Source organism: Pecten maximus, chromosome 11 (genome assembly GCF_902652985.1).
Source record: "Pecten maximus chromosome 11, xPecMax1.1, whole genome shotgun sequence".
In the NCBI taxonomy this organism is placed as follows: Eukaryota; Metazoa; Mollusca; class Bivalvia; order Pectinida; family Pectinidae; genus Pecten; species Pecten maximus.
Window position 1 is genome coordinate 24208308 of NC_047025.1, and position 12054 is coordinate 24220361.

Below are 12054 nucleotides of genomic sequence, written 5' to 3' on the forward strand. Positions count from 1 at the left end.
TATTCTGAAATATAAGCCCAGAGACCTGACATTTGGCTTGCAGTATGCCAGGGTGAAGGACTACAAAGTTTGTTAAAATCAATGACCTTGACTTACATTCAAGGTCACGGGTAAAAATGCTAGAATCCTAAAACGAATCCTCAATAAAAAAGGTGCCCAGGGATCTGATGTTAGGCCAGTAGCATACTTTAATGAAGTGCCTACGTATACAGGTTTATTTTAAATAAATGACCATGACCTACATTAAGCCACAGGGGTTAGATATTCTGGCAAATGTAAATGACTTCTCAATTATAACACAGAGGTCAATATAGCTGATATTGGGCCTGTGATATACTATGATAAAACGTTAAAAGATTTGTTCAAATGAATGAATTTGACCTACACTCAAGGTCATGATTCAAATGTTCTGAAAAAACAATTTCTTAATAAATGAGACACACAGAGATATGATATTGGGGCCAGTAGCATACTGGAATGAAGCGCTACCAGGATTGTTCAAATAAATGACCTTGACCTACATTCCAGTTCATGGGTAAAATGTGTTTAAACATGTAAACGGCAACTTCTGTATAACCCAGAGACCTGATATGAAGCTAAAGGACAACCAGGTTTGTTCAAGTGAAATTACCTTGGCCTACATTTATTAAGATCGCAAAAGTAAATGAACGACATCTAAATAACTAAGAAGCTGGATATTGGGCCTGTATCATGCTGGGTTGAAGGGCTTCAAAGTTTGTTAAAGTGAATGACCTTGACCTGTATTAATATCAGGATCCAAATATGCTGAAATCTTAAACGACTTGCATGCTGGAATAAAGCGCTACTAAATGTGTAAAAATGAATTAACTTGACGCACATTCAATGCCTAAGGGATACATTAAGGTAAAATCTTAAACGAAGATTTGCAATAACCAAGAGTTCCGGAGACCTGCTATTTGGCCAGTATTCTTCTAGGATGAAGGGCTACAACATTTATTTTTTTGAATAAAATGATTAACAGCTTTGCATCCGCAAGAAATGACCCAGAATAACTTGAAAGTTGTATTAGAAGCATGTGATGGAACTTCTTGTTTTCAAATACGAAAAACTTGTGAAACCAAAGTTAAACAAAGTTCTGTTTTTTTCTTTCTTTTTAGTAGTAGTACGAATGAGAATTTTCACCTCTTTAAAGCATTTTAACACCTTTTTTGGGAAATTATATATCCCTTTTGCTTTCTCACCTATAAAAAGTTTGCTTAAATCTCTGTCAGATTCGCATAAAGTATGGTACACAGTGTCAGTATTTACGAGGTCAATGTATTTTCTGCACCTTGTCAATTAAGCCTTTTCAGTTACCAAAATGTTGAGAAGTCAAATCCTTTTAGTCCACGAGCCAATATTTCAAGCTTTTCTTAGACGCAGCTGAGCTTGTTCAAGCCTCCGTTTGAATGTGTAAGATTTTTATAGCTCCAGCTGAACATTCAGGCATTTTCCTAGACCCCACTGGTTCAAGCATGCGAAAGCTTCATATAGATCAATCTGAAGTAAAAAAAATCCGATGATAAGAAGTGAAGCAATATTTTAAAAGAATAAACTATCTTTATTTATCTAAAATTACAAATACTACAACAATACAATTTGTATTGATAAAAAGGTGGAATGACTCAAATAACACAATGTTTTAGGAAAATATGAAATTGGATTAAATAAAATTGACTGCATACGATTGAGTGTAATACAAAGCACTTGGTGGTGATAAGTCGATAATTAGTAAAAAAATCATTGTAAATACACGTATAACACTTACTTGTACATCTATCATAATACAAATTCGGATGTAATAATTAAGTTTATCCAAAGCTTTGTAAAGCGCTTCAACTCCATTCCAGATAAACTAGGTATATACTGCATTTTTACATTGCCAGATAGAATTTTTATTTTGCAAAAAACTGTCCTAAAATATCTATCAAATATTTTGTATGACAAATATTCTGGCTGTTACTTATTCTGATCGAAAATTAAATAAAACTGGTGATTGGAGTTGGCGACTGAAAAAATATTCTTCAATAACAGGAAAGAGAAGAAATATTGGAATCATAAATAAATGTACATAAGTACGTTCGAAATCTCTCCAAAGGTTCCTTACGGCAGCCAACACGCAATGCATTCTGGTAGGGATAGGGCTATTCCGGACCAATGCCAATATTTCACCACAGGCATCTGTAACTGGTTAGCCCGGTGCAGATGCCCGTGATTTCACCGAGTGCAATGCCATGGATTGCCCCTAAATTGAGCAGGTGCCTCTCTAGCTCAAATACACCGGAATTAAACCAGTTAAATGTTTGTATTGGAGAAATTCATTGATTTGATATACTTTTACTTCACAAATAAGTGGCGTTTGACTTCCAACGACTGACATCATCGATGACATACATGTAAACAGACCGCGTATACACATGTCTCCGATGTAAAACAAGAAAAGTCAGATTTCTTGCATAATGGTAAATGCAAATTCACGAAATACTCAATTAAGTGCTAATGTCATCTGTATTTTGGTAATTCAAAATGATCGGAAATATCAAAAAAGTTCTGCTCATGAATTGACAGTTACAAATTTATCACCATCTCCCTTCCTTATAAGTAGCATACATTTTTTCATCAAATAAAATTGTCATTTGGGAGGATTTCGAAGAACATTGGAAATATATATACAGTATTAAAAAATTCATTTGATATCACCACTGTTAACATCAATAACATTTTGTGAATAAATAATTAATACCAGTCTACACTTATTCTTTCCCTTGTATGCTGTCACACGCATAACAAACTCTATAAAGTACAAGGAAAATTAAGTTTCTTGACGAATAAATTATTGATATGCAAAATTATGTAGATTATGAAAATATTAGAACGCCGGAGAATGTCAAATCCGCTTGATATACATTGTGTTATATTATACTGATCGGTCTTTGAGTTAAAGATATTAGTATGTAAGAGATTTATTTGATTGTCAATGCTTTCGTTGATATACCACATGCAGTTTTGAAATACATGTACAAGGGAAACAACTCGTGAGACACTTATGCTTTGTAAATGGAAATCTAGGAAATCAGACTTGTAAAGTTAGAGCAAAACCGATCTAGACTAGTGTTGCATGAAATCCTGATAACAATTTAATTAATTTTCAAAGGAAAGACGAAAACGAAAAAAAGATATCTGTTTAGATGCACAATATTTTTTCTGTATTTTTTATTCTTGTCCGCAACGAAACGTTTTTGTACCCATTCTAGATGTAAAAAAAATCTCTGAAAATGTTTTCTCTTAACAGAAGCTAATATTGATGAAATATTCTGTTTGATAGGTAATGTGACATCATCTGATTGTCAAGATTTCTTTATCTACGTGACCACAATAGTTTTGTCGGTTAGAACGCCGGCCACGTAACCTCAGGTGAGCCGAGGTGCGATGGTCGACGTTCCCTACCCGTGTCGGTTTGTTTTTCTCGGGAAGCTGAGAAACTGGCTGGTCTGTGCAGTCACGGTTGTGTCCTTGGGAAAGACAGTTTAAAATACCCTAATTGCTCTAAATGGCATGTTACAGGCCTCCTGTACATTATTGTACGTTGTTCAGTGAAGTAGTCACCAACTACTACAAGGAAATACCGCCTCAAGATACCCTGGCTATTCACGGGTCGATTAAGCCAGCAAACAGGCGATCTTTACCTCCAAAAGTAATCTAGTGCTTTGTGAAATTAGCTCACCTTTGTAATGTTATATAAAACAATGGATATGAGAAGTACTGTACTCATATATGTTTTTAAAACATTATTTAACGAATGCTGCGATGTGTATGAAAACAAGTTACTGTAAACAACCAACATGTTATTCATGATATAAAGCTAGTAATATCTTGTATTCGTAGCTTATCCAGCATCTGTCCGTCTTAATCATGATTGCAACCGCATTAATAAGACGAAGAAATTGATAAAACATGCAGTGAAATAGCAATGGAAAGCACGGGGTACGTTTGGATTACTAAGGCTCAAAAGTGTCATTTATTCTGATTGTTAGCTATAAATCAAGTGGGTTTTTCTGCATAGAACAGGCCAAGAATTTGGTCTCCGACGGCAGCACATTTCTGTGTGTTTCTCCACATCGTTGAAAATGCGTCGTAGTCTTCCAAGGAAAACTCCTGAAATAAGAAAAGCTCTCTTTACTCATTGTTTTTGCAACAGTGTAAAACTACTACAGTTCTGTTTACCAATTACTGCGAGTAATTCACAATAACAATAAAAGAACAAAGAAAAACGTTACCAAATAACCACCCAATTTGAAGCCATGGCTTTAGTTCGGTACATGCTATTTGTATCCGTCCTATCCATTCCTGTGTTTCTCTGAACAATAATTTTTTACTTCAAAGACAAATTGGTTATCTCGGATGATGGTGGTTACCCAAATCCAAGAACAAAATTACACGAATGTGACCATATAAGTTAATTACGAATCCTGGCAGAGGTAAAATGGTTGTCCTTCCATGGCAGGTTGTTACTCATTCTAAGGCTGCTAATACGTCTACACTGGAGTCATGTCCTATGAACCTTGCTATATTGGTATAGCTCGATTCTATTGTAATTTAATTTGATATGTCGACAGGATGGCCAATGTCTCACGCATAACCAATCTACTTGATGTAGAACACCCAGGACTTATGCTGGTATGGTGTTCCCCGATATTTTGCGTTGTCTTTATTTTGTTAGTGTGTTATTTACTCTTAATTCGTTTCCCTAGGATATAAATAATTATAATAATTCGAATTGTTTGTTTGTTCACAACCGAGATTTACATTTAAGCTACAATGTGTTACATTTGGGTAAAAAATAAAAGCCAAAAGTGCGTCTCAATTAAATCTAACACATTATTCTCAATTAATTAAAACAGCAATCAATATACATGCATCATTTCACCTCAATATAGTGTGATGAATCACTGAGGTCTGGCAGAACAGAGTTACCTCGATATATTCCTCCCTCCGATTGACTAGTCGATCTAATTCCTGTGTTGTTGTTTTGATGAATAAATCTGTCTTATTCTCTGTATCTATTCGAACGAAGCCAGCTTCTTCCAGTGTCTGGGAGAAATAGATATACCGAGAAACAATATTATTGTAGATTAAGAATATTACATGAACACTTCATTTTACGATAGGATTTTTCAACGTGTATTCGCAGGGAAAATTGAGTAGATATGTATTTCAGTCGACATACACATGGTATTGAATTATCAATTTTCCTGTATTGTTTGAAAAAACGTCGACGATGATGATTTATACCCCTCTGTCTTACGTCACATCTGTACTATGTCCTAATGTTGGTATACGAAGGCATCTTCAACACACGTGCCTGTCAGCTATCACGAGATGGTGTTCTGTTCTTTTGACTTTTACCATGATTAAAATGAGTCATAAAACGTGTTTTCAATATTGTTAAAGTGTTGATTTTAATCTCAATGAAAAACGCTTTTTTTTTTTTTTTATCTCTTTCCTTTATTTATAATATCTGGGTAAACTTAGCATTACGGATCTTGGTGCTTACGGCGCAGTATTCTCGCTGTGAAAGTATGCTGTACCCAAAAGTCTTCACATAGTCCTTGAACTGTTGTGTATGTTCCCCCTCACTACAACAGTAATCTGATACAAGCACTTGGCCCCCAGGCTTTAGGAACGTCTGCAAGACAATATTTCAGCATTACGTTCTTGGGTGTATACAGAATTTGAAAGCAAACCTCAGAAATGAGACTCGTCAACGAAACGAGTATACATATTAGTTGGGTGAGTGGCATTAATAACATTTGTATTGAAACACTATAACATTATTACGACCGTATTCAGTTAAATGCGCAGCAGAATTTCAGACAAAATAGAATGTATTTGTCAAAAGTTAAAAATAGAATGCATTTGTCAAAAGTTATGAAATTAACATTAAATTTCTTTTTCAAACTAATTTTCCGGGCATTCTGGTATGACTGTTTAATATCCTCAAAAGACGCCAAAAATAATTCGTTGAATTTAGCTTTGACAGTACTTATTCGAAAGGCTCTGCAACATCTTCGAAACAATATTACCATATCAATTAATTGGAACGCCGACGTATGCAATATACTTGTACCACAATGAGTTGCATTTAACAAGATGTCTACAAGGGATAGGATCAGTGAGATTATTCTTTAACGTTACGAACGACATTCAGTATCACTTCCTTGCCGTTATACAGATATGGTATAAGCCCTAAATGACGTAATGTCTTATATGAATTGTATTGCTATCTTAATTTAATGTGTTTATATGCCATTCTCCTAGTGTGTGTAACTAGTATTTTGATTATTTATGAAAATTTGAAAGTCCGTTCAAAGATTTTATTTTGAATATCAGGTAGCCATTTCAAGAGTAGGTCATTATATTACACAGGCAATATTCCTTCACGTGAAATTCACGTGAAGGAATATTGCCTGTGTACCATTGGCAACGAAAAAATCTGATTTCAGCTTGCCTGTCTTCTGAATTTAACTTGATAAGTAAATGATTGGGAAGCAATCATCCAAACTTTAATTAAACGCTCAGAATCACTCTGGTGTAATGCTCTGTTCTTTCGTTAGAATAAAGTATACGAAGTAGGTATTTACGTGTCCTTTAAATAAATGTTCATCAACATATATGTAAGTTTAATGTGAATATTTAATGTGGTAAAACTGGATATGGTTATTAATTTTTTTTTATCTTTTTGATATACAACTTTGAACTAATCATCATAAACTTTGAATCATTAAACCCATCCGATTAAGTAGAAAAAACCAACGTTTTCACGATTGCGTTTGGCTAATGTATCACTCTGGCGATATACATGACAAGCATATGACTGTACCTTAAACTTGCGGAAGAGCTGCAGCTTGCCAGCTATGTGAAGAATGGTATCTCTACTGAAGATGACGTCAAAATAATCTGCTGGATACTCTCTTCTCGTGGCATCAGCAACCTCAAAGTCCACATCCTACATGGAAACGACAGCCATGAAAAGTTGATTTATAGGCGATTGATCAGGAATGTTAAGAAGATTCCAATGCAGAAAATGATTATTTTTCATTGTTTTGGTTATAAGACATTTAAAGACGATGGCGCATTTACAATGTGAAGCACTTCAGGATCATAGTAACTGCCAATTAGACAACAGATGTAAGAGTGAGCATTGATTGTTTTGACGTTCATATTGCCTTTGTTGGTAATTGTGGTAATAGTTGAGGATACGACTGACCTCCGTCTGGTATGGAATATTAAACATACATATATTCCATACTTTTGACAGTAGTATTTTGCTTATCGTAACCTGTCTGTCAGATTTTGATTAATTTTAGATAGTGACACGGTTCATGGTATAAAAAAAGTACTAAGCGTTATTTTGAAATTCAGTATTGAAAATTAAAATCATGAATATTTTGCACCTCCGATTCCAGATTTTGATACTTCATTTGAACACTTTAGAATTAAGTCGCCATATATAATTACTTGTATCACTGTACAAAGCAGCTGTATGATGCTCTTTAGTTTATTTTGGCTCTACTGTATCTAACTCTTTGTTTGTTTTGGCTCTACTGTATCTAACTCTTTGTTTGTTTTGGCTCTACTGTATCTAACTCTTTGTTTGTTTTGACAGGTGCTCCTTTTGTACAATCCTTTCAATAAATACTAATGTTAAATAATAAAAAGTATTTGATATCCAAAGTGTCACATATTGGTCGTCGTCAAATACTGTTGCAATGTACATAAAGACTAGATTGATATCAAGATAAAGTTAATTGACTTATAACGCACTTAATTAATGTATCATTAAGCTAAAAGAGAATTTCGTCATTATTTGTGAGCTGATGTCAAGAGTTTTAATCACATTATTACTGTTATGACCTGGTACGCCAACATAATATGTATATATAATCCTTATCCATATACTTTAGTCATATTGCACATCAATGTACTGTTATCATACTTGGAAAAGTTAATTAACCCATATTTACACTTTTATCAGTTCAAAACAAATTAAATAGCAGTTAACACAACACCAGAAGTGTTGTGATATCTCTCATTTTTTTTAGATAACCTTTCTTTTAAATTAATGACGTAGTGATTCTATCGCAAATTGGGCTCACTACCAACATGGGATGCCAAACAACAGTACACCAACGCAAATCCCAAAATATTCAGGTAACTTGATTGTAATTCATGCAAAATAAAGAAAAGGGTTATTTTACCTTTTTACGTATTTAGGTCGCTACAGAACATAACGTCAATGAAATTGATATCAATGACATGATATGTTGGCGTTAGTCGATACTTTTACAATCATTAGCCGGGTTTGATATTAGAATGAGAAATTGGTGGATAGTCCAAATTTGGGTACTGTCAATATTGTTTAAAAGATATAATCTCAACAAGGCTGTTTCTAATCAAAATGATGTTGACTGAGTATTGCGTAATGTTACTGTCGTTTCTTTGGCTTAAATTATCGATCTTGTACCAGTACATCCAAGCAAATCATTTTGTTGCGGAAATTACTAAATGTTTCTGCACCTTGTTCTTCTAAGGTATTTATGTTAAACTTTTCACGATTCAAGATTGTGTTAGAAAGCATATAGAATTGTATTCCTTGCAAGACACTAATAACACCTTTTACGACATGCTAAATTCTAAGCCTATGTAATATATATCTTCCATAAAGTCTTGTTCAAAATGAACTGAACTCGGTAACTTTGCTACTTTGAAAGAATTATACATCCTCACTTTTCTGTTTTACATCATTAGAACATTGATAAACTATAGCCTATGTAGGTCAATGGCTTTAAACGCATATCAGTATAGTGTAAGGCTATAAAGTACACGCTACATGCTGCTGTGGCAGTTATTGATGTTACAGACCACCGATACAATGTTGAAGCACTTGCGCTACACTGATTCCCCCTAAAGGTGTAATTACCTGGTGTTTTGTACAATCGAAATCAATCGAGTGTTTAAATATTTAAATCTAATTGCTACATAACTTTCCAGAACAAGTGGTATCTTTTTCACGATGGTGACATAAACGCTTCTATATATAAGCTCCTACACGCATTGTTTTATTGTAAGATGGCTTCATCTGAAGCCTAGACTTATACGATCGATAACGTTACAAAAACACCTAACTTTATACTGCGTACGAAATACGATTTCGTCGTAGGCAAACAGCGAAAGGATTAATTCCTACCTTTATTTATGTCGTGTGATTACTATATAATCTTGTTGTAAAACACAATTTTTTTTTAATCTTTGACGTATTTGATAAATTTCTGTAGGAATTACCTTTACATTCAGAAACACATTTTCCTGAAAATATTAATGAATTGATTTTAATACTCCTCGGGGTAGGTTAATTAGGACTTTGTTATCCTCTCTTCATTAATTTGAATTATTCATAGCTTTTCTAATCTCTCTTAGATACGTTACCTTCACATCATATGACCTTCTTCACATGATCAATATTCCGATAGTTATCATTGGAATGTATAGTTAGTGGGAAGCATCTCTAAACAACAAGCTACTGCGAAAAACTCATAAAATGTCAGGACTACATTGTATATGCATTCCATTGAAATGTGATTCGTGTTAACAAACGTCATAGATAATTATTTAAGTTTAAGTTTACATTTAAACACGTTAATGGTTAGGAACAAGAGATAATACTGAAATAATAACTAAACTGTCATTCTTATTCACAGTTGATAAAATAAAGACAAAATATGAACAACAATCTAAATTTAGACGGAACCCAGAAAAAAGTGTATGGGATATAAGACAAGGTGCTCCGAAGAGTAAGCTTGTTGTGCTTCATCGACGACAGCCGCCATACAAATCTAGGTAAAATCCAGGTTAGTTCACAATCTCAAAATGAGAACTTCGGTGGTGACAACAAAACTACTAGGTATTTCAACAAGCCTGTCTTTATATCACACAAGGGAATAGACTATTTCCAAATTCGTTACCACCCTCATAACCTATAACCATCTTTTACCGATAAAACATCAACATTATCCTATATCCTGATAGTCAATTGTGCCTTATTACAAGGTATAACTATACAAGAGTTGACTTAATGTGTACGACGGGTATCGTCGATGAAGCAGAAGTCGCCTATTAAGTACCTCACATACTATATAATCTACATATATTGTGTTAATATCTTGCCCATGTTTTATCAATTTTATTTAAAATTTGGGTTCAAATTGCATGTCGATGTTTCCTTATTTTACTAGCAGTCATTCTTTCGAGTTTTTATTTTTGAGAGTATTTTTTTAGCGACATAATCAGGGACTAAAACTTACACGAATATCAAGTCATGCACTTGTGTGAATATATATTTATCCCATAACTACGCTTGTTTCACAACTGATATGGCACGTGATAAAATTCGTAGCAGTGTGTTATTGTTTTTGTTTACACACCGCAGTGTATAACCACTTTCTAAGCCTCCGATTGGTCATTTGTGACCTCCAACAAATCTGATTAGCTAACCTCTGGCCTTTGACCACGGACTACTTTTACTACTCTCACATATCTTTTTTTTTTCGTCTGTCTTCAAAAGATCAGCATGTACACGTTTTTTGGAGTTGTCGGTGCTCAACATCAGCATAACTGGGTGAGAGGGGTGTCCTCATGGAAATGTCGTTTAATCTGGGGTTTGAGTCGTACGAAATATAATTTGATGATGGTAAAATAGACGACGCACGGAAGCGAGATATTGCATCAATTATAGGCCTAGCGAACCAAAACTGACCCCCCCTCCTTGATTCTAGATATGCAGTGGACCCCGACCGATAGCAATGAATGAATTATCAAAACAATGAACAAATGTAAAACAAAATGGTTAAATCGCTGTCTCTAATCGTAGTCATTTGAATGAAACGGTCGCAGCATCTAACGTAACTGTTACTGTTAGGCAGCTTCCCTTTTAGTTGGGTGTCATTCGGTACGGATATTTTACCAGCAGAAAAAAAAATCAACAAATAAACACTTTCTTATCATTTCACTTAACTTTATTACGAATATATTTATCCTAAACACAAAAATGTAAAAATCATCTTGGAACATATGTCTCATGTCAGTAAACTGTGTATATGTCTCTGAAACTGATGAGATTTCGTGTAAACACACGGACAAACGTAAACTGCATAGGCCTATTGCTCAACACTCCAGCTCGGTTTCCGAAATATTTGTTGAAATGCACGATGTCTTGAATGAATAAATCTCAGAATGAACATTTAACATCATAATAACCAGTAATAGCATACCTACGAAATCCAGGAAAGGACCGATAATTGAATCTGACAATGATTGGTCTAATATTCAGCGGTGACGTTCGACTTGGCGATGACGGTGTCGTCTTCGAATATTTTGAGCAGAGTTGTTTAAACAAGTTACCTATTAATAAATTACACCGACACAAAGACTTTCAAACTAATATTTCGTTTTGTAAAATAATATCATTTACAAATATAGTACAGGAGATATGAGTCGTGCATCTAAAATAGATGATAAGCTTTCGTTCATAACGACCTATATTTTGTCGTATAGTGATTTGGTTCACGGAATTTAGTTGCTACGTTGGGAGAATTTGAACTTGACAGATTTACATTTGTAAGTAGAGAAGGTATGGGATAAACAAGTTCCCCTACTCGTGACGATTGTTTATCATTTTTATCCAACTCTCGTTAGTTAATTTTCTAATTTTAAAAGACACTCGCTAAAGCTCGTGTCTTTTCAAAATTAGAAAATTAACTAACTCGAGTTGGATAAAAATGATAAACAATCACCACTCGTTGGGGAACCTCTCTATATATGTTAATTTAGACAGTTATTATCACGTTACAACTTTTCAATATACTATACGAAAATACCATCTCAGTACAACACACACACACACACACACACACACACACTCTCTCTCTCTCACACACACACACACACACACACACACACACACACCCACACACACAC

The 12054-nt window shown here is 34.4% G+C and overlaps 1 protein-coding gene across 1 annotated transcript in view; it reads right to left on the bottom strand.

The window, feature by feature from the left end:
- Positions 1-1567: 1567 nt before the first annotated feature.
- Positions 1568-12054, bottom strand: part of LOC117337331 (phosphoethanolamine N-methyltransferase-like) — a 28812-nt gene continuing 18325 nt past the window's right edge. The window contains exons 9-12 of the mRNA XM_033898254.1: positions 6902-7027; positions 5576-5707; positions 4996-5112; positions 1568-4176 (exon numbers count right to left, since the gene is read on the bottom strand). Of these exons, the coding sequence (XP_033754145.1) occupies positions 4063-4176; positions 4996-5112; positions 5576-5707; positions 6902-7027 (489 nt within the window). The 3' untranslated portion in view covers positions 1568-4062. The remainder of the gene's footprint in view (positions 4177-4995; positions 5113-5575; positions 5708-6901; positions 7028-12054) is intronic.